This window comes from Aythya fuligula, chromosome 2 (assembly GCF_009819795.1).
Source record: "Aythya fuligula isolate bAytFul2 chromosome 2, bAytFul2.pri, whole genome shotgun sequence".
Lineage (NCBI taxonomy): Eukaryota > Metazoa > Chordata > Aves > Anseriformes > Anatidae > Aythya > Aythya fuligula.
In genome coordinates, this window is record NC_045560.1 from 69,261,681 (window position 1) to 69,287,601 (window position 25,921).

Below are 25,921 nucleotides of genomic sequence, written 5' to 3' on the forward strand. Positions count from 1 at the left end.
ATTCTACTGCTCTGGACACACCAACATGCAGGCTCCTGGGGAAAGTGGCCAGGCTTTCCTTTTATTTTTTATTTTTAGCGGCCTGCATTGCTGTGTCACAGGCACATGGGCAATGGCAGAGGGGGCCGCACGAGGCCCACAGGCCAGCCTTCGAGTGTGTTTATAGGAATCCATCGGGTCGCGTGTCCACTTTACCAAAACGCCCTTTTTCTTTAAGCAAGGTGGGCCGTCCGCTTACCCCCCCTCACCGCCGCAAACCCCAGGACCTGCAGCGAAGACACAGCACCCACAGCACCCACCCATCTCCCCGCAGCTCCCCGCACCGCTCAGCGCCCACCATCGCGAGGGTCGGCGTGCCGGGGCTGCCGGAGGGCGGTAGCGAGAGGCGGGGGCTGGCGATGGGCGGGCAGGGAAGGAGGGAAAGAGGGAGGGAAGAAGGAGGTGGCGGCGGCCGCCCGGGGCTTTCGCCGCTCGCCGCCTCGCCGCTGCCATGGCTCCGCTGCGCTCCGGCCCGGCCTGGTGGCGCCTCTTGTCCTGGGCCGCTCTCGGCCCCGTCCTCTGCGGCGTGCCGGGGCGAGCCGAGCCGGAGCCGGGCAAGGAGCCGCAGCCGGAGTCGGACCCGCACGGGCGGCACCTTTACAGCGCCGAGATGCTGCGGCACGGCGCCGCCGCCGCCCCGCACTTCGTCATGTTCTTCGCCCCGTGGTGGGTATCCCGAGCGCCGGGCGGGCGGGAGGCCGTGCCCTGCCCTGCCCTGCCCTGCCCTGCCGGGCTGTGCTGTGCCCTGCAGCGCCCGGCCCGGCTCGGCTCGGCATGGCCCGGCGCGGCGCGGCGCCCTCCCCGCCCGCCTCTTCCCCCGTTGACGTGGCGGCGGGAGGCGGCCGGGCCGGCGCGGAGGCCGGGGGGCGCTCCCCGAGCCCCAGGGGCCGGGGCTGGGGCCGGGGGCGGGGGGCGGCCGGCGTGAAATGGCGGCCGGCGGCGGCGGAGGGCCCGGGCCGGGCCGGCTGCGGGGCCGCGCGTTTGGCAGCCGGCACGGCCCCGGGCTGGCACGGTCCCGGCCGCTGCTGTGGGACGAGGCACCCCGGCTCCTCACGGCCCTGCCAGGGTGTGCTGCTGAGGGTTTTGTCATAGCGGTGTTTAAAAACTGCTGACTTACGGTTTTCCCGTGCCTCTGGCCTTGCAGATACTTTCTTGAAGAGGTTGTGTGCTCTCTGCTCCGGCAAATAAAAGGATAAGTTTGCTACAAAAGCAGTAGGAAGGGTGGCGTGGTGTCCCCGAAGCCACAGGTCACTGTAGCACGTTATCAGAGCTGGAGTTGTCGCATCTGTGAGACATCTGCTGGGATTTTGCCCTAGGCTGGTACACCTCACGCAAGAATAGTTGAGAAGACTCTGACGATAGGGCTTTGTTGGATATTATAAGTATCAAGAGGACAGTGTGCCTTACCTCCGCACGTTTCCAGCAGTTGCTCATATTCATCTTTTTTCATCATCTCTTCTCCTACCATTTAAAAAAAAATCTGTTTCTGACTTACCGATACTAGTAGAGTTATTAGGAGTTTTGTTGTAGGTGTTCCCCCTCTCCAAGTTCTCTTAAATTTAGATAAAGTTCATGAAATGATGCCTTTGCAAAAGACACATTTCAGTCCTAAGGTAGCCTGTTGGTATATGGTGCCATTGACGAATACATGTGTCATGCTTCTACTCGAAATGAACTCTAGAAAAGGATTTCCTTTCAAAACTGAAAAAAAATACTTAATTTATTTTGTTATTGCAATCAGCTTGTTAATGCCATACAGAGATATTAAGCAAACACTTGAAAGAGCATAGACCCATAGAATATCCTGAGTTGGAAGGGACCCATAAGGATCTTCAAGTCCAACTCCTGGCACCGCACAGGTCTACCTGAAAGTTTAGACCATGTGACTAAGTGCACAGTCCAATCACTTCTTAAATTCAGACAGGCTCGGTGCAGTGACTACATCCCTGGGGAGCCTGTTCCAGTGTGCAACCACCCTCTCTGTGAAGAACCTCTTCCTGATGTCCAGCCTAAACTTCCCCTGCCACAGCTTAACACCATTCCCGTGGGTCCTATCACTGGTGTTTATAGAGAATAGGTCACCTGCCTCTCCGCTCCCCCTCGTGAGGAAGCTGTAGACCGCAATGAGGGATGAGCAGATGTCTTCCTCTGAAGATCACGAAAGTGGAGGAAGCCCAACTTGCTAGCAGAGGACCCTTGACTGAGAATAAGGTCAAAGAAATTCCTATGCAGAGCAGCAGTGCTTCTGCTCTGGTCTCTTCTCGGGTGATAATACCTTTGTGTCCTCAAACTTTGACCGTTTCACAGGCATCTGTAAAACCAGATGAACTTTTGTCTTGGCACGCGGTTTATAGGAGACCCTCTGCCAAGTAGGCTGTTGCAAAGTCTAGCATGTGCTTTGTCCTCAGAGTGCATCAGAGAGAGCTCTGGTCTTGCAAACTTGGACCATTCTGTGCCCTTGGGAGGGCTGAGGATCTCTGCCCAACACAAGCATGAGGGAGCGGCGTCATTTGCCAGACTTGTTGCAGCTTCTGTGTTTGTTACTCTCGCCTTTAGCAGGCCTCATCAACATCTCTGGGTTTCAGCTCCAGGGCCTGAGTCTGGACTCCGCGCGCCTTTTGACTAGCAGCAACAGGTCCAGGTTTCAGGTCCAAGGGGAAGAGAAGGAAAGAGGGAACATCCAAGTGGTTCAGAAAAGGTGCTTAGGTACACCAGTAGTTTTGTCATCAGTGGGATCAGATGATGGTTTGACAGCCCTGGCGTCTATATTAGAACCCCCTGCCCTGTTCCTAGGTGATTCTAATGTACTAATCTCCTAATGCTTCTCACTGGTGCACACATTTTGTCAGTGCTCCCTGCAGCTGTGAGGGAGAGGCCTAGCAAGCAAATTGAGTTAGAATTTTCTTTCAGATTGTTACAGGTGCTGCTGATGTTAGATAATGAATACTATCAGTGAGTTGAGTTGGACAGAGCAAAACTCTTTAATACAGAATTCTTGAAACAAACTTTGCCACAGGCCTCACACACCCTTTTGGTAGCAACAGTAGAGATGACATCCTGCATTTGTTTTAAATATGGTGAGCTACACCAAAAAATAATTAAAAAAAAAAAAAAGTGTACTCCAAGTCATTTACCATCAGATGTCTAACATTTTTCATGATCAGGCTGTCCTCCTTTGTATCTACAGGTGACAAGGCACAGAACCACGAACAAGTGGCACTAAATATTCTTAAAATTTTAGCCATGCCTATTGCGTGCCTACAGAGAGAGGAGGTTTCACTTAGTTGAACTGAGTCTCAAACAAGTAGGCTATTTTTATTTTTATTTTGACGAGTATAGGTCTTTTCAACATACTCTGGAAGTCCACTGAGCTGAAGCAGACTTGATTGCCACAGTTTGTTGTGGCTGAATTGAACTCTGTTGACTGGATTTTATCTTTGCTGTACTCATTTGTCCAGAGGGGACTGGTCCTTTGTTGCCTGTACAATTATACCTATCCTCAGGCATACAGAACTTTTTTAATTGGGTAATGATTTGCACTATGTCTTGCTATGAAGCTGCCCTAGCTAACTGCAGAACTGTAGCTGTACTGGTGACCTCCAAAAATGTCCTTGCTGCACACTAACTTCTCATAGCCCAGGAAATACACCATCAGGTCCTCTAGGGTAGAAGCACTGATACTATAAGCAGAGCACTCATCTGTCTGCGTTAGGTAAAGCAGCATGGTGTTCTGGAGATACTGATGCAGCAAAATAATCTCCAGGCACAAGCAATTGTGATACATGGTTGCTCTGAGTTAAAATCAGCAACCAATCTCCAAAATCTTACAAAAAATGTCTTTTCACCCTTATCTCCCGATGTTAGTAGTATAAAAGAAGAAGAGTTTTTGTTGTTGTTTTGTTTGTTTGTTTTTCCAGCAAGCTGGGTCTTTCCTATAGCACTGCCAGTCTCTTTTGGATCATTTATGATCCAAACATCTTCATTTATGTTTCTATGCAGAGATTATGAACTCTTGCACCTGCCTAGCCCATGCAGGGAAGGAATAGCAGGACTCCTCATTGACTCTCAGGTATCTGCCATCCCCAGTGGGAAAACTAGCTGTTTCTCCAGTCCCACTGATTGATAGGGAGTGATAGCAACAAATGACTGTGTAGGTACATGGGCCTAAGAGAGACTAGTTACATGGTCTTGCTCTCTTTGTTTTTGACTTCTCGATTTTATGTTGTTCATAGCAACACCTTATGAATTCTAGAAAAAGATCTTCCAGGGACTGTCTTGCATTCTGCTTCCTTATGTATAATACTGAATTTATATGTAAACCAAGAATGACTAGCAAGTCAGTTACTGATTCAGATATGAACCTTCTTCATGCTTTATTTTCAATTTCAGCTCATATAATCCGAAGAAGAAGGAAGGGAGTGGGGAACTGCATATAGCAGAGATCATAGCGTTAAATATGGATAAGGCAGCTCTGTTCTGTGCTTAAAAAAGGTTTATTACTTGAAATTTCCCAACATAGATTTCCACACTCAGTTCTATATCACCAGGCAGTACTCATTATGTTTAAAATTTCCACAGACATTAGGGAAGGGGACCAGAGAATCCAAAATTCTCCTCTTCAAGCTCCATGATGAGTTGACTGTGGAGGAAGTTCAGTCTGAAGTTAAATATTTAAGGAATACTTAATTTTGGTAGTAGTACATTGTATTCCTTCACCATTACAGTTCAGAATGAGATCGTATTCCTCCACATAGCGGGAATATGTTACCCCCCCCGACCAACTGCAACAACCTTGTTAAGATTGAAAGATGGTTTTATTTTGCGTTAATGATATCAGGGTACCTGTGGAAAGGTGTGAATCCATGCAGCTTTTCTATAAATTGACTCAAAACCATCTGTATATGTGAAATTTTTTAATGGGATCTTTGGAGAGCCTAAGAAGCAATTTACTCTGGAGTCCTAATGCTGTTTTAATTGTTGCTTTAAAAAGTAGACTTTCTAGGTCATGTCAAGGGCAAAAACAGCTTTCAAACTGCCAGGTTGAAAATGTTTTTAGTTAATCCAAATATGTATTTCTAGATGTCTTGAAGGATTGGCAAAAGCAGCTGTTAAAGATAACTGGAAATCCATTCCTTAGCATTTTTCATCATAGTTATTTACAGGAATAGGGTACTGCTATAATGGCTAGAACTACTAGAAAATTAATGAGAAGAATAATAGCCATTTTCTACTTCCAGAGAGTTGCTGTTAACAGCAACTACAGTAGGCCACTTTTCCATGTATATGCAAACATAGTTTATAGTGTGCTGCAGGGGCAAAACACAGCATTGGAGGATTTTGAGAAACCCTGTTGAGATTTTAGTGCCTGATGTGCTTCATGACCCAAGAGTTACAGTTCCAGTGATGCACACAAAGAGACTTGCAAAGAGACCACGAACCATAAACTTCTTGCCTGCTGCTTAAAAAAACAGTATTTTGAAATGTTGAATTAAAAAAGCTGGACAGCCTCATGTGATCTTTTTCTAGATGGTTAGAAAATGCAGAGAGCTTTTCTAAATAGCCTCACTAAGTTCAGAGGGTGCTCAATAGGCTTTCTCTTGACAATTTTTACAAGGTGTGTTTGCAATGTTGTTCTACATTGCATAGTAGTATTTGCTGTTACTTACTGTAACAGTGCTCAAGTATGGAAGATTTCTAACTTAACTATTTTTAAATTTATCAAAATCTTTGACTGTTCGGTGTATGACTTCTCCATCGAATCATTGCCCTGTAAACAGAGCAGCTACTTGAAAATATTTTGTTCATTCTGTCACAGGTGTGGACATTGCCAGCGTCTGCAGCCAACTTGGAATGATTTGGGAGATAAATACAACAACATGGAAAACCCGCAGGTCTATGTTGTTAAAGTGGATTGTACCATAGACATTCCACTGTGCTCTGAATTTGGTGTCCGAGGATACCCTACGTAAGTATAAAAGGTGGTCTGGTCCTGTTTCTTTTTTTTTTTTTTGGTTTTCCATGATCCTCTGCCAGCTTGGTGAAGTTAACTTCTATGCCCTATTTTTTGGTATTTTGGATCACATCTATGTTCAATTTAAGCCCTTTTACCATGTTGCCAAGTATCATGTGATGTATACTACTCTTTTTTTTTTTTTTTTCTATTGAAGATACTGTTTCATGTCCTGACTGTTTAAATAAAGTCCAGAATTCGTCCACTTTTTCTCTTAGAGTACCACTTTCTCAAGCAATAGTACATTTATGCAGCCGTGATGTGTGTCATAGAACTGGTCTGGTCTGTCTAACCACATAAAACTGGTATTTTAAAAAAATAATTTGTCACAAGTTTGTCAAGTACACTGCACCATTCTGAAATAACGTATGGGTGATCCGTTAAATTTTTGAGGGAACTGGGTCCTCATAAAATTATAAATTAATAGCAGAATTTAGCATAGTAGTGGTGATGCTGTACAGACTTTTCTGGGTAATTTTGCTTATATTGGCCTGGGAGAAGTTCAGTTGGAGTTTAAGGTGTTTAAGCTTGTCCTGTTAATAGTGATAAATGTCTTACTGCCTTGGCTTTGATAGGCAGAAGGTGATCTAGAACATCTATGAGAGGTCAGCCTAGTTAGTGCTTTTGAGTCAGATACCTGTACTCCCTTTTTCCCTGCTAAAAAGGAGCAAGGGGATTTTTTTTTCATTTGTGTCTTCTTTAAAGCTTCTTGAAAAAATTGATTCAACTGCTTTGCTAGTAACTCATCTTAGTGGGTAAATGGAGAATGTAGTCTTCCATAGCCCTTCCTCAGCCTGTGTTTTTCCTTCTCTTGGCTCACTTTGTCTAGTGTTACTGCTGACCCCAGCAATGGACTGAACTTGACGTACACTCATGGCTACACTTGCTTTGACGCAGATGAGTGCCACTGATTACAAGTTGAGAGTTATAAATAGCAAAGTCCTCACTGAAGTAGGAATTGTTCTGAAGGGCAATTTGTGGCTTAGTTCCACTAGAAATATCAAGAAACAATGAATTTTACAACTTGATTTTAATATCCCCAGAAGCAAACACTGGTTGTGTTTGTGTATTTGAATAGTTTATATTGTGGTGCTGTTCCTTATAAAATAGAATGAATGGCAGACACATTGAGTAAGAAAAGAAACTAATGGATATGTATTATCATTTTTGGATAAGTAATGGCTGTGTAATATCACTTGCATTATGTGGCTTTTTCAACATATTCATGTGTTTGTTTTTCCCAACCTGTGGAATGAGCAGAGAGGAAAAACATTTAAAGAACGAAAAAAAAAATAGGAAAATGTAATGCAAAATAACAGCTTGGCAAGGGAAGCTGAATCTGGGTGACAGCAGTAATTGAATCTAATTATGATTTGCTTTAAAAGATAAGACTAGGTCAGAAGTTTGGTATTGACCCTTCAGCAAATGCATTTCCAATTTTAACTAAAATATTTAATAGTAAAAGCTTTGGGTAGTTTATGTAGGTAGGTGATGGAGAGGGGAGAGCAAAACAAAAATGTTTTTTTGGTGAACTGAAATAGGATTCATAAGCATAACAAGTGATTATCCCCAGACCTGAACTCTGCAGTGTTTTATTTGCTCTTGCTTATTGGTCAAAGTAATATTAAGATACATTGATTTTTAACATGGCATTTCTGTTTACTGTTTTTAAAATCCTCTTTAAAAGCTTACATGGGAATGAAAAAGGTGTCTTAAGTTGTGGACATGTTCTTTCTAGCTGAGAGCAATTTCAGATGCTGATGTGAATAATCAAGAGAGCTGCTAAGCCTGAATTGCTGTGAATTAGTAAAGTATGTTAACACTCTGGGAATGTTTCATGTGCAAAAATTTTTATCTCACTCTTTTCTACATTTTAATCCTTTAGTTTAAAGCTGCTTAAACCAGGACAAGAACCTCTGAAATACCAAGGCCCTAGAGACCTCCAGGCACTGGAAAACTGGATGTTGGAGAAACTAAACGAGGAACCATCTGTAAGTGAAATGGGAATAGGAAAAGGAAATACTTCCTTCTGCAGACTTGCTGATCTGTCGTGTCTATAGGTTAGGTTTCCCTCACTATGAGCAAATCTGCTTCTGAATATAAAAGTCTGATGGTAGTAACAATATGGAACAATTTTTGTGTCTATCAGAATAATAATTAAAACTGCCATCCTATGACCTGCCCTTGGTTCCTATATTTAAAACTAAAGTGCATAGTGCAATTTTTAATGTGTAGCATTTTGACATTTTAAGATACAATTTGTTGTGTAAATTCCATTAACACCAGTAGTCTATAATGTCTCTAGAGTAAGAAAAGCAATTTAGCTGTAATACAGGATAAACTGCATTTATATTGGGCTTAATTTCCTCTTAACAACATGCAATGTCGTCTTTAGCTCAGTTATTAGCTGATAATGTTGTAGCCTACAGAAAGGGTTTTAAATAATCAGTTAAGTAAGTTAAACGAGTATCATCACTAGGGAAAACTAGGAGTTTAGTATTTGTGTATATTAGGTAAGCCTTGTCTAAAATTAATTTTGTTAACTTGCCTAAAATTAACTTTGTAATAGCTGTTTCTAATCAAGATGAATCTATAGTCATTGCTGGTCACAGTTTGAACGTTTATATTCAAATAAAAGAAATTACGATCTTTTTTAATAGCTAAGCATTAAATCCTAAACTAAGAAATAGAAATGTACTTCGCAGTTTTAAAATTATTATTTCCAGTTCTCACCTAGTATCTAGAAAGTCATCTTTTGCTTTTGCCAAGTGCCAATGAGTTTGCTGCGACTTACCTATAAAGTATTTGCACTTTTTCTGTTGTTGCTACCTTCACAGGACCATTAGGTCCTCTTTCCTGCATTAGGGCAGCAGAAAATAGCTTTTTCACTACCTATTTTTAAATAGCGAAAATATCACCAAAACTGGTGGTATTTTTGAGACATCAGCAGATGTGGCTGATATATGAAGCTATAGAGTAAAGTAATCTAAGCATATTAATATATGGTGATGTTTCAAATGCCATAGTAATTAAATAAATGTGGACTGTGACTGTACTACAGCACAGTGAAAGACTGTTATTCCAGTAATTGTTTTATTGTGTCTTTTCTATTTGGTATGCTATTTTGCATTTTGCTTTCAAGTAATAGTTTAGTAGGAAATGTTAAGATACCTAAATCAAGGTAAATTAGGAAGATAGCTTTAGGAATTTAAATTTTCAGAGTGCGGGGTTTATAGCACTACCACAGAAGGGCATGATACAGGAATCAAATACTGTGCATTTACTGAATGAGACAAAAACTTTTCTCATGAATAGGATCCAGAAGCTGTTGCGGAACCACCCAAAGCCCCTGAACCTAAGCAGGGAATGTATGAACTCTCATCAGACAATTTCAAGATGCACATAGCAGAAGGTAACTGTTTTTTCATAAGCACAAGATACCTGCTTACAGAGACATAACTAGTGGGAAGTATGCAACAGAAATGTTAGTTTTCTAGGTACTTCCTTCCCACTTTATTTTCCAGTAACACCTTATGAAAGAGGATGAAACTACACACCGTGTAAAAAGGCTGTAGTTTAATTATGCATTGCACACCATGAGAAAATTTAAGAACAGTATTCCAGAAGACAGTAGAGTTAAGGCCAGATTTATTGTCTGTGCCCATGTGATAACACGAGTGAGATAGATACTAAAGCTTACTAAACTAACCATTAATTAATTAGAAATATTGTCAAGTGTAAAGGAATGTTTTGTGCAGTGAACTTAAAAAAAAAAAAATTCCCTGTATGTGTGGCTTAACAGGGAATTACATCAAAATTCTTTATGGATTCTTCTCTCTACCCTCAGGGATACACTGAGCATTAAACAAGTTTACAGTCTGAGAAGATAGTGTCAATTGTTAAGTGTAGTGTATGTGTAAATGTTTTTAAGTTGTATCCATTGGCATTCATACACAAGCGGAGGAGGTATTCTTATGGCGATACCCAGGAGCTGATCAGGTTTATAACCATCTGTAAAGCTTTTGTTGTCTCTGGACTTCGATTACAGAAAGTTCAGTGCTTAAATTTAGCTGGAGGCTTAGCAGTTCTGCTTGGAAGGTTTACTTTTCTTCTTAAAAATAGCCTTTATGTTTTTTTGTGCTCTAGGGATAAAAGATTTTATTTTTGTTTCTATCAGAGAGGAGTGTATATCACAGAGTATGTGATACAGAATAGATGATTTTGACTAGATGTTCTTAATTCCTTTATAAGAAATTTCATTATTCTCTTTATGTGACCAAAGCAAAGCAAGCCAATCAGTATGAAAGTATTTCTGATGCAGAATAGACAAGTTAAACTGCTGCAGTTTACATTTCCTAGTGTTTTTGTGGTATTTTTCATCTGACATTCTTCTGTGAACAAGCCCTCAGACTAGAAGGAAATTCTAGTAATATCAGCCCCAAAGTAGTCTTCAAAGGATTGTAATTCTATTAAAAAGAGTTTTCCCACAATAGCTGTTTTTTCCTTCAAATTATTTTTTTTCTTGTTTTAATTAACTGTATTTTATTTTGCAGTAACAGAGACTTGCTTTGATGTGTGCAGAAGCATGCAGCATCTTGAATTAATAGTGATTCTAATTAAAGGAAATTACATATTCTGCTTCTCTGCAATTAAGATAATACTTTTAAATGAAGCATTAGTATGAGATAGCACAAAGACTCTCCTCTCTATGAAACACTATGAAATTCTACAAAAAATTTCTATTCGTGGAAACTGTACAGCACTTTCTGAATAGTTAACATGAAAACACAAAGAGCAGGGCTGGAAGAGGGTGCATTGAAAGCTGAACAAAATTAGTTTGGTAGCTCAGGGACTCAATGCAGTGGTGTTTGCTTAGAGATCTGTAAGTTGAAATCTAATATTTACTTGGATTTATGCTGTTATAAATACATGCTCCTTGGTGGTTCTTCCTACTCTGTAATCGGGAAGTGATTGATGTAATAGAATTAGACATTCTAGCAAGTGGTAAGGTTAAAAATGCCATAGTTTTAATATCTCATTTGTTGGCTCAAGGTTGTGATGCTGTTTGGATTTTCAGGGAATTTGGCAATGCTTTGGGACTGCGTACAATATCAAAAACCTAATTGCAGAAATATTTTGCCCTGGTCTTTTATTCAGAGTATTTCCTATCTTTAACCCAGGAAATACCATGATAAATTTGCAGACTGAGATTAATACCTAGCCTTTAATGGCAGCCAAATTAATTTCAAACGGGTTACATCTTTTTTTATTTTCTTTGACTTCAAAGGTAATCACTTTATCAAATTCTTTGCTCCTTGGTGTGGTCATTGCAAGGCTTTGGCCCCAACCTGGGAGCAGCTGGCTCAAGCCTTTGAACATTCAGAGAGTGTAAAGATTGGCAAGGTAAGTGAAGTAATCTTTTCTTAATCTGAAAATGTGTTTTATGCGAATGAATTTTTCATTCAAGTATCATGATATTCGTTCTGTGATTTAAAAATAACATTCATTTTCTTTGTCAGCTCTTAAATACTTTTATATTCGTAGTTCCTATTTTAATTTTGTGGTGGTTGTTTTTTCTTGCACATTCCATATTTCACTCTGTTTTGAAGAGATGTCTGTTTTGTTACAATTGACAGGACTCCCTCATTTTAAGCAAGGACTTGTTAGAAACATCAAATGCTGCTCCTTGTTTTTCAGAGAGTGTTGGGAAAAAGTCTAAATATTTCAGAGGCAGTGAATAATATTTTGAGATTTCTTTTCTTAGGCTTCCCCTCTGTCAGAACTTGATAGACTTAACTGTTCATTTTGAGTGGGAAAGTGACTTGTAGTTTGCCTTTTACAGCATTGGATTTCTTAGCAAGTTTCAGACCTACAGGGTTCTTTAATTTTTTTTTTTATTTTATTTTTTCTGTTTACCCCCATTGAACTTTCTAAAGGTTTCAGGGGGTCTTTCACCCTAAAAACTGATATCTTGTCCTACTTTGCTATTTCCCTTAGGGATGATAACCAGATTCTGTGGTGTATTTACCATGGGAACTTGTTACTTGTACGTGGAGAGACATCTATGCAGAGGTATGGAGGTGGTCTGGCAGTTGCAGTTACTGGCTTTATTTGCTGACCCATACCTAAGTCCAGGTGGCTAATGCTGCAAATCTCCCTGTATGTGCCAGCAGTGGAAAACTGACTGGGCTCAGCTTCCGTATCTTTAAACTTTCAGATCAAGCAGTGGTGTCAGTCCTGCAGAGGGACAGGAAATTGGCAATCTCATGTCTCTGCCCTCATGAGTTTTTTGGCTATCACTAGGGGTGATGAGCTTGACTTTTTTATTTGTTGTTTTTTCTTTTTTTTCCCATGAAACCCTTTTGAAAATTCTCTAGTTCAGATATGCTGTAGATGTACAGAACAGGTCAGCATGGTTAAACTTTAGAGAAGACATATATATACACTTTTTGAGACCTGGTAGATATAAAGCATGATTCCTTCTAAGAGTAAAATATCAGAGGCTAATGCTCCTTTGATACCCTTTGTACAAAATATCCGTATGCTGATTTACTTCTTGCAAACCTGGAATGCCTGATAAAATCATTTCTTAGCTTAATTATTTTCTTGAAGCTGCCATTCTCTGTTATCCAGAGAAGAAAAAAATAAATCCCAAATTTATGTTGTATTCAATTGTCTGTCATGTTCACAGCTACTGTTGCTGATATTTGCTGTGTAATAAAGCCACTAAGGTTTGTCTCCATGCCTAGTCAATTTTGTGTAACTGTATACCTTACAAAACTAATTGAAACACATGCTGGTTGAGATTGTAGGTCGGTAAGTAAACAGGAAACACAACTGTTTCTAAGAAGGCTGAACCATGACCTTCATGTAATCTGGAGAAATAGTGTCTTAACAGCAATGCTATCTACTGGCAGGATTGTGTTTAATCCTTAGAACTGATCTTCAGTGATCTGAAGCAAAGTGTTTTTAATGTCAAATACAAAATCCAAGTCTAGAGAAAAGGCTGCAGTCCTTAATTTATATTTTTTCTTTGCTTCAAAAAAGATCATGAACTGGTAACTTTATAGATTGTTTTATGACAAATTAGAATTGAATGTTGCTGTGCACTTGGAATTTCGCTTGGAATACAGTTAATTTGGTAGCTGTTGACATTTATTCTGATTTTAAAGAGTAGTCGTACATTTTACAAAATGGATGAGCCAATAAATCTTCACTTAAAAGCTCTCTCACATTAGTGTTTTGTGTTGTCTTCGCGGCAATTTTATTCAGATAATTTCCAAGTGCTTATCTCTGATATTTAGTTATGTTTCTGTTGTTCCTTGCTACTGTTTCTACTTCCGTCTATCCATACCTCGCTCCTTGATCCCTCCTGAAATAAAAACAAACATCCACACAGCCTCCCAATTCTATAACCAAACCACTATTTGGAAGAAGACCTAACTGTTCCCAAGACGGTACTTCGCATCAGCTTTTGCCGAGCCGTGTTCATGTATTGTTCATGTATTTTGTTTGTTCATGTATTTTTCTGAGACTTTTAAACATAAGATGATGTTTAACATGTATCTATTTTATACATGGAATGTTTTTTTTTTTTTTTCAAAATGTAGGTTGACTGTACCCAGCATTATGAGGTCTGCTCTGACAACCAAGTTCGTGGCTATCCCACACTCCTCTGGTTTAGGAATGGTGAAAAGGTGAGTCTGCAAGCTCAGCAGAAGATCAGACCATTTTTTCCTGGATAATACGTGGGCTATGCTTAGATCCCGGGGGGGAAAAAATATCAATTTCATATTTGAAAATCCCCTTGTGACACAGAAGATGTTTGAGGTTCAGACTGTTACTGGAAGAGGTATACTTGATCCACAGATAAAAGTTAGAGCTGTTCCGTGCACCCAGTTGACGTTTTTCCTTGTAGCAATTCAAAGAAATATACTGAAGTTATAGGAAAGTAAAATATTTATAAATACTGCATACTTGAACAGCAGCGAACAAACGTATATAAATAGTAGTGTTACTTATCACATGTAACTTGAGAGAGTGCTCAAGTTAGACAAGGTGGCACATCCAAGGTTAGAGGCATTTTCAGTTAGATATACTTTGGTCTGTAAATAGATTGAGTCTGAAGAACAAGAAATGTTCTGCTGTTACTTCAGAATTATTTTCCAGCTTTTTTTATTTTTATTTTTCAAATAGCTACAAAAGGCATGACACCTTGCAAGAACTAATGCCTCAGTGTAGAAAAGTTAGCTGTGTTTTTTTCTCAACAAGCAAGATCATTTTTTTTGGACCCTTTGTAATCACTGAAGTTTAAGTTGCTCTGACTTACTTGAATCAAGTGGAAGAAGAAGACAGGTCACTGCTGTTGTATTTGGTCAAGATGAATCTCAGCTGTTAGTCTGAACAATATATTTCTGTTGACATCAAATTGTTTTTTCTCCATTGGCAGTGTTGGTATTCCCTGGTGACATGCTGCCATCAGAATCACATGTTCCTTCATTGCCTGATACAATACATTTAAAAGTAAAAAACCACAAAACTAAGTCCAACAACTTTCCAATAATGTGACACAGAGATTCCTGGAAATCTCTTCAGCCGCTATTGTAGTTTTCAATAAGGAGGGGGCGGAGGAGGGCTGCTTCAGCCTTCCAGCATTGTTGTCCATAGTACCATCATCCCCGTTGTCATAACTGAAATCTGGCATCACAACATTCATGTCGGTTAGAGGTAGCAGCAGCCCTGGGAGGAATGAATTGGCATTGACCTCACTCTGCTGAAATGGATACGAACAAGCAGGTACAGGCTTCCTGCATTATTTTAAATTAAAATTCCTTTGTGATATAGACCCCTGCATTGGACAGGGCTCTCACGGTAACAGAGACTACCACCAGATAGCAATGGGTATTTTATTATTCCTTGCAGTAGCTTTAGGTTCACAAAAATAAAACATTAAGAATGCTGACTAGAGAGAGAGAAAGATTAAAGTGGAGAAGTTTCTGAAATTTACTTCTAGATGCTCACTTCTAAAATACCTTTCTCCAAAAGAAATTTTAACTTATTTCCTTCTGGTACAACAGAATCTATGGCAAATCCTGAAGACATGGGGTGAGTAGAATGCCGTGGAGAGGTTTAAAGGCTAGCTAATCAAATTATAAATACGTTTACAGTTAGCAATCTTACGTTCTTCTGATAAGTATTTGCTAGATTATCTACATATGTACGCTTATGCAAACTATTTGCTACTTGTAGGGTGACCAGTACAAAGGGAAGAGGGACTTTGATTCCTTAAAGGAGTATGTGGATTCCCAACTACAGAGCTCTGAGAAAGAACCACCAGCAAGTAAACCCACAGAAGCCCCACAGCCGCCTGCGGAACCACCCCAGGCAGAGGTAGGTGTTCCCGCACTCTGCGATTGTATAGAAACTGTTCAGACTGTTTCGTCAGCTTGTCCAAGTCTTCCATGTGTTTCTCCCTCTGATAGATTGAACATTTTTAGGTGTAAATGGTACCAAATATCTTCCTACTTTTTAAAAAAGCAAATAATGAGTGGAATCAGACCATAAATCTTGGTGATACTTTTACTAACCCGCTGAATTGGAGAAGGTGAAAAATATCTGCCTCCTTTTTTAATGGTTGCAATAAGTGGTTTAGCCAGAGTGGCATAAATGCAGTCTTTTTTGGTGTGCTGAATTACGGGCACCTGTCTGTGTGACAGCATACTTTGTTGCTATGGAGATGAGTGTCACTTGCAAGGTTCTCACTTGAACCTAAGGAGACAGCAAACAGCACTGAGCCTCTAAAAAAAGTCGCTGTCCCATTCTTTCAGCCTATCTGCAGAAACAACAAACAAGCAAAGATTATGAAGACTGATCTAGATGTGTCAGGGTAATGTGTGCCGTGGCAATAAAACTCTTGGGTTTGGAGACTTGGTTGCAGGAGCTACAGGGGTTATGAATGTTGCCAAGGAATTGTCAGGAATAACTTAATCACCTCTGCACAGCTGTACTTCATGTCACGTAATTTTCTGTCTTTTTTAATAACGTCTGCTTTTCATCTGTCATTTTTCTTGCAGCTGAATGTAAAATTGGCAAGGCTGAAAGATCAGGGGTCATTTTAAAGCATAGCTTGTTATCAAACGTGGAGAACACAACTCTGTCCAGAAAATAAGGATGGTGACTTACACTCCCTTGTGATGTAGAATGAACTTATATAATTAAAAAGTGTCTATATTATTAATATAAATACAGTTTAGACCCAGTTTCTCACAAGAGAATATTATCCTTCCCATTTCACTTCTTCCATTTGGGTTACTCGTCTTATATAAGATGGCTAACAAAAAGTGATGTTAGTTTTGCAATTTTTATGTCCCTCAAAAATTATATTTTTTTTAAATCGGCCTCATATTTGGAAGACAATAACAATCTGGTGTTAGTACAATGCAGAAAGTAATCAGTCTTCTTTTTGTTTTTAGAGAAATAACAAGCCACATGTGATGCAAATTCCCACTTATGCCGTGATTGCACCACCATACATGCAAACAGGAAGAGATTGTTGGAGGATTTTTTTTTTTCCAAATAATAGTAGATACGGTATAGAACTAAGGTTAGTCTTTGCAGTTTTACACCCCAGCTGTGGATGCCCCCATTTCTTCGTTGCTCACCTTCAGACACTTTGGTTCTGCTTTTCTTTTCATGAGGTTTGAAACAAGGGGCTAGCCCACAGCTGGCACCACAGGCAGCAAATCAATGAGTTCTGGCTCCAAATGTGTGTCCCATTGTGGATTCTCCAATTATATGGGCCAAGTACATGCTAGTACTTTGGCCAAAATTGAACTTTTACATCCATTCAGTTCAGCCACACTTCACTAGATTTACTCAAAAATGATCCAGATGTATTAAGGCAGGGTGACCAACAGATGCCCAGACTAAGTGGTTGCATAAGCTGTATTTTCCTGGCGAAACCAAGCTAAAATGTAGCTGTCTGATATTATACTTAGTTTTGTGGTTGTATAGCTCACAATGCTATTCTGATAGTAATCTACACGTCTTTGAAATGTGTTTTACTATGTGGATCATGGAGAGGACATTTTTTATGGGTTTTGCAGATTTGGTATCTTAGATTGTAAATGATGGATATCATGGTGGATAGTCGGCTGAATATGAGCCGGCAGTGTGCTCAGGTGGCCAAGAAGGCCAACGGCATCCTGGCTTGTATCAGAAACAGTGTGGCCAGCAGGGCTAGGGAGGTGATTGTCCCCCTGTACTCGGCTCTGGTGAGGCTGCACCTCGAGTACTGTGCTCAGTTTTGGGCCCCTCGCTACAAGAAGGACATCGAGGTGCTTGAGCGGGTGCAGAGAAGGGCGATGAAGCTGGTGAGGGGCCTGGAGAACAAGTCCTATGAGGAGCGGCTGAGGGAGCTGGGCTTGTTCAGCCTGGAGAAAAGGAGGCTCAGGGACGACCTTATCGCTCTCTATAGGTACCTCAAGGGAGGCTGTAGCGAGGTGGGTGTTGGCCTGTTCTCCCACGTGCCTGGTGACAGGACGAGGGGGAATGGGCTTAAGTTGAGCCAGGGGAGTTTTAGGTTAGATGTTAGGAAGAACTTCTTCACTGAAAGGGTTGTGAGGCATTGGAACAGGCTGCCCAGGGAAGTGGTGGAGTCACCATCCCTGGAAGTCTTCAAAAGACGTTTAGATGTAGAGCTTAGTGATATGGTTTAGTGGGGACTGCTAGCGTTAGATCAGAGGTTGGACTCGATGATCTTGAGGTCTCTTCCAACCTAGAAATTCTGTGATTCTGTGATTCTGATGTTTGGAACAGCTCGTAATAGAGGAATACGTCTTTACTGTCATTTTTATTAATTTAAGATTTTGTAATTAATAATTAAGTATGATTTCTAGTTTACAAATAATTTTTTAGAGGCGATACCACTTCAACTTAATGGAATAACTTAATTTGGTGAACTAACAGTCATTTACAGTAAAAGTTTATCTAGTACCTTTAATTTGTAATTTCAAGTCTCTCTTTGGCATCCTTTCTTAAAACTCTTACTGGGTTAAAAGTAGAATTGAAAATCCTGTCAGCTGCACTCTTGTTTTTTGCTTTGCTTTCATTTGAATTTGAAGCCTTTACAGGCATGAGATTCACTCATTTATTTATTTTGAATCCCTCCCACCCATAAAAGTGTCACACAGAAATTAAGTTTGTTCTGGTTCTGTGCTGTCATACAATCAGTTAGACTGCCTTTAAGCAATGTGCTATCCTCCCGTCACTCCCATCCCATTGCTCCTGATAACATCAAGAGCAACAATTTTTCACGGCATCTGTGTGAGTATGGTGTGGTGATGTTCTCCTGGCAGGCAAGTATGTGTTTCTGGTAACAGCTTTCTCTGCGTGTGCAGTGCAGGGGTATATAGCAGAGGGAGAGCAGCTGTCAAGACATCTCTAGTATGCCATAAATACCTCCCTACACTAACTCTCCAGTGGTCGTTGCAGACTTGATGCCAACTGCTCTCAGCATTATTCCTTTGAAACACTTGCATAACGGTGTGTGAAGGTGATTTTTTCCAACAGCTATCAGTTTGGCTACAGGCAGAAGCCTCTGGAAGTAGGGATGCTTTGCTTCTGCAAATACAGGTGAGATTCATAGTGAAATACGTATTTCTCTACATCTCTCTAAGGGAGGAAAGCAGCTAAGGGATAAATGCTAGGTATTCTGCTTTTAATTTTGTTCATATCATCAATAACAACATCTTTCCCAGTTTGAATTTCCCTCTCAGGCAGCTCATTTGGCCAATGTTGTACATACAAAAAGTTTTGATTTTTTATTTTTATTTTTTAAGCAGGCTGCAGTGCTCTCTCTGTCCGAAAAAAACTTCGATGCAACCATTGCTAGGGGAATCACCTTTATTAAATTCTATGCTCCATGGTAAGAAGTTTACACCTATTTTTATACCTGTTTTTCAGGATTATTGTTCTAAGCTGTTTGTACATTACTTTTTTTAGGTCTTTTGAGTTCTTTGTAGTATGGTATTTGTCTGGATCTAAAATGTGAAATAATTGAAGAATGTGCATGCTGGCATGAGTTACAGCAAAAATGTTCAGTCTCTTTTAGCTTTCTTGAGATTCCTCTTTGTGGAAAGGCTTACAGAAGCTTTTCTGTGTCAAACTCCAGCTAATGTCAGGGAACAAGGAGAGTGAAGCTTTCTTCACTGGCTTCTATACCTTGATTAGGGCAAGCTGAAGGGAAGCTATCAGCAATGTTGGTTGAGAAAGGAGAACGTGTTGGCCTTTGGGACCTCTCCTGCCACAACCAACCTCTTCTGGAAGTGTTATTTAGCACCTGGAAATTGGTACAGACTGTAGAACTATGGATAACGGGCTGTTACTCTTGAAGTAACTGATGCATATGGTGTAGGTGTAGACATGGAGTGGAAAGCACTAGGGAAAAAACCATCATGTCCTATCTGGTCTCTGCAAATACTGGCATATCCAGCAGAGCCTGGGACTCAAGCTGGGATAAGACCCCAGTATTACCAATTCGCAGAACAAATATTCCCCCCAACACACACACACACACTTTATCTTACTATTCCGTTTCTGAGACAAAAAAAATGAAAGCTTTAAGTTGCTTTATCTGGTTTATAGACTTCATCTTATTTGTGCCTTGTTGAATTTTGGGGAATTTGTTTGCCATCTTTCGCATCCATTGTCTGCTCTTCTAGTCAGTAAAAGAAACCTGGTGTAGGGGGATAAAAGAAAATTAAGCTTAATTTCAGTACCTGATTTCATCACTAGCCATTTAATGAGAGCAGGACATGAAGAATATAGAAAGATCTTTTGTTTGTGGTGGCAGAAGACCGCTATTACATAGCAATGCAAGCAAATTCTACCCATTTTTAAATGTACTCATGAATATCAAAATATTGCTTCTTAACTATGCCACTAGGCCCAACCGTGTTTCTGACTGTAGACTAGAAGTATCAGGGGAAGTTTGATTTTTACATAATCTGAGTGATGCAGTTCTTCTCCAGTCTTTTTTCCCCTTTATTGCAGTATGGTTTGCTGCTTGAGAGCCACTTCCATGTTCTTTTATGTCTGAAAGATCTGCTTTTGGATATGGGAAGGTATCTGCCACCATTGTGTTAGGAAACCACCCTTATCCCACACCCCTTCGTGCTCACTGCTCTTCATTCAATTCCTTTATCCTTTCTTTGCACTCTGGGGTATTGAGATTGATTCTGTGCCTGTTGTACTACACCACCAGCAGAACTGGCTGTTAAATTCAGTTTATACCTGTGCACAAAGCAGAAAGATGCCAGTTTGATTTTGCTTGTTGGTAGATCTAGTTCATCATCTGAGAATCTTCTGGCAAAGTTGGATATAAAGATATATACTCCCTTTTTAGTTAATTTTTCTGAATAGCATGGCAACTTAACCATCATCCCCTTTGTGAGATTCTTATGGGGCGTTGCTGGCTCCCAGAAATGGCAGGCTGAGAGATGGGGGTTCAAGATGCATTGCAGAGAACCAAGTTCTTAACCAGTATGGTCTCCCTGGCCACAGAAAGCCACCATTTAGGAAAATACTAAGTATATTTATGTAGCTGGTATCCTAGTTTTAGCTCTTAATGTCATCCTTATGTATAGTTACAGTGCACTGCATATAAATGCCCCTTTTCTCTTCCAAGTTGGTTAACTTATGTTGGGCTCAGCAAACACTATTATGTTGCTTGCTAGTTCTGTTCTTCAGTTAGTTCTGGAAAAAAATTAATGGTAACTTGCGTAGTAAGCATACAAGTCATCCTGTTCTAGTAGTATTGTGCATGGTCAGAAACGCTTTTATACTGTTCTACATTAACAAGGTGGTTTAAATATACACAGGCTTGTATTAAGAAAACTTTTGCAGAGACATCATTCCTTATTTTTTGCAAATGCCCTGATCTAGCCTTAGGGCAATTACAGGGCTGTTCTAATTACCCAATTAAGGTGCAGCTGGGTTAGAATAGAATGAGCAATGTAGCCTTAAAGTCTAAAGCACTTTGGGAATTCTTCTTGAAGGCAGTTTAAGAAGTTCAAGCTATGAACTTGGCTTGGCCAAGTTAAAAATATAAACAAAATTAATACTTTACTATAATGCCTGCCATTTTACAGTATCATTTTCTCTTTTGACACTAGTGTTTCACTGTGTGTACTCTGTGGACCACATTCTCAAGTTACTGTATTTACTTATTCTAGAACATCAGGAAATGAAGTAGAAATAGGCTTTTTTTTTTGGTGTTATTGGTGATATCACTGGGATAATTCTATATGTAATGCAAATCAGAATAGGATCTGTTTTTTTTTTTTTTTCTAAGTGAAGCTTACGGACTACCACACAACTCCATTTTGGCTCTACCTGAAAGTACAGTGATAGTGAACTTGAAAGTGAAGTTCTTCCCAGGAAGATTATACCTTTTTAAGTGGAAAAGTAAATTAAACTACTAGTGTAGCCCTTAAAAAGAGAATCTATGTTGAGAAATGTTTCTACTAAAATTAAATTTCCAGCATCAGGAGATGCTACATTGCTCAAAGTGGCAATTAGGAACTGGAGGGAATTCAGTAGGGAAATTAAAATCTCATTTAAGCTATCTACTTTAAACCTAACAGGCATATACTACCACAAAAGTCAGCGTTAACTCAGTCATTTTTAAAAGAATTAATTTGTAGTATAGGCATTCTGTACCTCATCTAAAAAATCGGTTATTTCTGTGTGATCTTAACATTCATTTAAGTTGTCTCTGTGCTCATCTTTATTTGGTTTCGTATTCCTCTGTAGAGTAAAATGTTAATGTGCTGACACCTAGAATACCATTCCAGAAGAGACAGATGAAGGCCAGAAACTACTTCAGTGCTGAACTTACATGAAATCACTCACTTTTGTTTTCTTAGCTCATTTACTGACATAATAGTGCAAGGGAGTTGGAGGCCTAAATCATTTGGGGATAGGAAAGGCAGCTAGTTAAACTTGCAGATATTGCAATAAGACAGTAGAGATAAATGGGAAGGTGTATCTGTTAAACAAATCTCTCTCTCTCTTTGTTTCTAGGTGTGGTCACTGTAAGAACTTGGCTCCGACTTGGGAGAACCTTGCCAAAGAGCAATTTCCAGGTTTGACTGATGTCAAAATAGCAGAAGTAGACTGCACTGTGGAACGTAACGTCTGCAGCAGATTTTCTGTAAGTGTGAAAGAGCTGGAAATGAATTGGATAGTATTGTGTTCCAAATGTTAGGGGCTCCAGTGTGCAGCCTAGCTGGCTGCTGGGTTGTGGGTGCCTAGTGACAGTGAAACTGGATTCTTAGCTAATCCAAGGGAAAAAAGGTAGTTGAGATTAGCACAAGTAACACAGTTTCTTTCCTGGATAGTTTGCTTGGATTTGGTCATTCTCACTATTGGATGAAGATGAAGGAGTCCCTAATTTAAGAACCATCCTTCTGTGAAACCACCAAAGCCATTGTGGTAGTCATTGAATAGTTCTGTTCCTAGAAAAAAAAGGTGGCTTTTAGAGCTGGTAGCCAGACAGTTGAAGACAAAGGCGGGAGCTGGCATTCCAGTTGCTGCTGGAAGAACCTAGAGGACCATTTATTTTCCTACTTAAAATTTAAAAAAAAATTGCAGGTTGGCAGTGAAATTTCTTTTTTTTTTTTTTGTTTTGTTATTTAATTGAAATGGTTTATTGGTTTAGAGTGGTTTGGCGGCTTTTCAAAGTCAGATAAATACCAGTAAGTCTGGAAATTACTGACAAATTTTTTTTTTGTGTGTTGTGTCTTCTTGAAGGTACGCGGTTATCCTACACTTCTGCTCTTCCGAGGTGGGAAGAAAGTCAGCGAACACAACGGAACGAGAGATCTTGAATCGCTGCATAGCTTTGTGTTGCGTCAGGCAAGAGATGAATTGTAATAAAAATCTGGATGCTCTATCCCTGGCTGTCTTTGTACAGTGGTTGAGGGATTTAAGTAATTGCTAACTTTTAAATAGTAGGGGGGGGGGGGGGCTGGGAGGGCATTTTTTTGTTTGTTTTTAGGAAATTGAATGTACTAAACATTGGTATCTTCCCTCTGTGTGTGTGTTAAATACATGCTACCCTACTTGTGAAAGAAAACTAACATGTAGCTACTGTGCAAACAGAATATTTTCAGTAGTGGTAGTGTTACTGCATTTCTGCATTCCCGCTAAGACGTGTAAATGGTTTCCTTTGAGACTAAAATACATTAAGAAAACCAAATTAAGGACACCAGTAGAATATTTTTGTCTTTGGGTTAGATTTGGTTAAAAAGTAATCCTTGCAAACTGCACGCCATTGCTAGAAAGGTAAAAATGGCAGCTGTGTTAACTTCTGCCTCTACAACTGCACTTATAACCTATTTGTCTTAATATAGCTGCTGGTTAAGAAACAGAGAGTCATGGGAGATTGAAAACACACACGCTTTTGGAAGATACCAGGCCACCATGAGCTGGTTGTTTCCTGTTAATCCTCTCAGCATTGGAGGTCTAGCCATAATGAAAGTAATGGTACTGTAACATGTGCCTGAACGTTACTGCTGCCACAGTGTACGTCAGGTGGATTTTTTTGTAGGCTGTTTATGTCCAGCTCCAGAGGAGTAACTATGCTCTACTTATATAGAGCCAAAGTGAATAGGCGCTGTTATAGCTACGCCATTAGTATTAAATGATGAGTTAGACCTCAGAGCTGGTGACATGCGTTTCCTACCCTAACCTGAATTCAGACTTTGTGCTGACCTGCTCCTAATTCAGAGCACTTATAGAACATCAAGTAGTACAATGTTTAGTTTTTCCATTCAGCTTTTCTACAGTCATCTCAATTAGTTCCCCACTCTTCTTAAGCCTTAACCTTTTTCCAAGCTGTAAGTGTTGATAAGTTTGAATGTTAGGCCCATGCACTCTCTGTTGCCTTGGATTATAATATGGACCTATTCTTTGGTGCATAAGATGCTCCATGTTAGAGGTAACTGAAAGCCAAAGAATGTACACTGCAGATACTGTCATAACACGGTGACAGCTGCAAACCAAGGACGGAATTCTGCCATCCTGTGTGCATAGAAACTCATGGAATGAGTACAGCTACAGGCTAATTTGACTAATCTGTCAAAATGCCAATTTTTGTCCATCATATGGAGTAGGGATTTTTTTCCTTTTTTTTTTTTTTAAAAATAAAAAAAAGGAAAACAGCAACCAACTTTTAAATCAGTGAAATGTTCCTGGTACTTCACTTTACTGTCTGTCAAGAACCTTTGGTTCTGTTCAGTCTAAAAATGTGTAAGAAAATCCACAATGAAAGCTAAGTGTTGTACTGGCAGATGTATTAGATCAATGTATATTCTTCTGCCTTAAAGGAAGCCTTTATTACCATGTTTTTAACAACTTTCTAGTGAAGCACAATGCCATGAGTTTCTTGTATAAAATCGAAGTGGTACAATTGTTTACACTGAGATTTTTCTAAATAAAAACTTTTTAAAAAAGCAGTCTTTCTATAAATGATACAGCACAATGAATATACAGTGACAAGTGCAATAAATTATAGCTTGTATTTACAAGAAGCCTTTTAAATGCAAGAATCAGAGGTAAGTGCATTTAATACGCGTTTAATATTGATCAAAACAATTTGCTATTAGCTTCTGCTAGACAAACTGTGGCTACCATGTGATTGTATCCTTTATACCAGTTTGTTAGTTGCGTGAGTCGAAGGGGAAAAGTTGGCCAAATACTTGAGTAAGTAAATTGCTGACATTCTTTCTTCCTGTAAATAAATTGTCCAGCTAGAGAATGAATGGCCCCTAAACTTTTACATCTGAATTACAGCTAGAGAAGTGTCCTGACTTCCTTCCTGAGTAAGTGGTAGTAGATGAGGCAGCTCCATGTGCGGAGTGGAAGGAAGTTGCGTAAGAACAAGTGTATAAACCTAGACTGCCTAGTCAAATACTGAACTGAAAAGACCAGTCAGGGTCCAACTTCATGCTAGTATTTCTAACACAGGGGGCAGCCAAGCCATCTCACGCTTGCAGCATCAGATTTAAACTGCTTGGAGACCAAGGGACTCAAAACGTTTGCTTTGGCACAATTTAAGATGCACATATCATGACAGCTTTCAAGAGGATACCAACAGTATAGGTGTGGTAATATGAGTCCTTCTAGACAAAAGGCAATTCCTAGCCTTAGGCATTACATATTATTTTGTACATGATGTATGCTCTAAGTCTGATGTACTAACATTTCTTTAGCATCCCTTTCCCTCCCCCCCGAAAAGACTCACTGCTTTAGGGTATCCATCTGGTAAAACTGCAGCACACATCCAAGCAACTGATAAGGCCAAGCTGCTATGTGAGATTAAGACCATCCCAGCCAAGTAAAGCATGTGTGCAGGCATATTGCTGCTTTGCAAGCCCTGGCTCTGCGGAGCTGAGTGGCTGCTGCAGCGTTGGGTTGGGTTTTAAGAATTCCAGCTGTTCGCTCATGCCACAGTGTGCGGTTCCCCAAGCCCTTTTCTTGCACAAGGCACATAAATGGTGTTTGGAAAGCTATTTTGTCAACGTTTTTTTCCCCCCCAAGATCAGGTAGTTCATCGAAGTACAGAAGGTAGTATGGAAGTTCATGGTAGAATCACAGAGTCCACGTGAAGACTGTTTGTCAGTGACATCCACAAGCTCTTACTACCATATTCCTGTATTTCTTCAAGATTACATTGGAATTATCATCAAAATAAAGAACTGATATGGCATTTAGTTTGGTAGGTGCACAACATGGTTTGGGAACGTAATCGGGATTCATAAGATGAACCTGTTGTCAAAAAGAAAACACAATTGATACAATGGTAACTTT

The 25,921-nt window shown here is 40.1% G+C and overlaps 2 protein-coding genes across 3 annotated transcripts in view; one reads left to right on the forward strand and one right to left on the reverse strand.

The window, feature by feature from the left end:
- Nucleotides 1-433: 433 nt before the first annotated feature.
- TXNDC5 (thioredoxin domain containing 5) lies at nt 434-24,558 on the forward strand. 2 transcript variants are annotated; one of them, XM_032181045.1, is made up of 10 exons: nt 434-705; nt 5,855-6,004; nt 7,935-8,040; nt 9,365-9,461; nt 11,337-11,452; nt 13,660-13,746; nt 15,299-15,439; nt 18,889-18,974; nt 22,133-22,262; nt 22,862-24,558. In XM_032181045.1, the coding sequence occupies exons 1-10, from the start codon at nt 491-493 to the stop codon at nt 22,982-22,984; spliced, it is 1,251 nt and encodes a 416-aa protein (XP_032036936.1). In that variant the 5' UTR covers nt 434-490; the 3' UTR covers nt 22,985-24,558. The 2 variants fall into 2 exon arrangements, with proteins under 2 accessions (XP_032036936.1, XP_032036937.1); XM_032181046.1 differs by having other exon boundaries at nt 18,892-18,974.
- BMP6 (bone morphogenetic protein 6) overlaps nt 24,429-25,921 on the reverse strand; it is a 90,684-nt gene continuing 89,191 nt past the window's right edge. Inside the window, exon 7 of the mRNA XM_032181085.1 lies at nt 24,429-25,879. Within this exon, the coding sequence (XP_032036976.1) occupies nt 25,730-25,879 (150 nt within the window). The 3' untranslated portion in view covers nt 24,429-25,729. The remainder of the gene's footprint in view (nt 25,880-25,921) is intronic.

Excerpts from the sequence above, each read along its gene's own strand:
- TXNDC5 (XM_032181045.1), top strand. The coding sequence starts at position 491 with ATGGCTCCGCTGCGCTCCGGCCCGGCCTGGTGGCGCCTCTTGTCCTGG. Across the intron at positions 706-5,854 it reads GTCATGTTCTTCGCCCCGTG|GTGTGGACATTGCCAGCGTC; the intron begins GTGGGTATCCCG and ends ATTCTGTCACAG. Across the intron at positions 18,975-22,132 it reads ATTAAATTCTATGCTCCATG|GTGTGGTCACTGTAAGAACT; the intron begins GTAAGAAGTTTA and ends CTTTGTTTCTAG.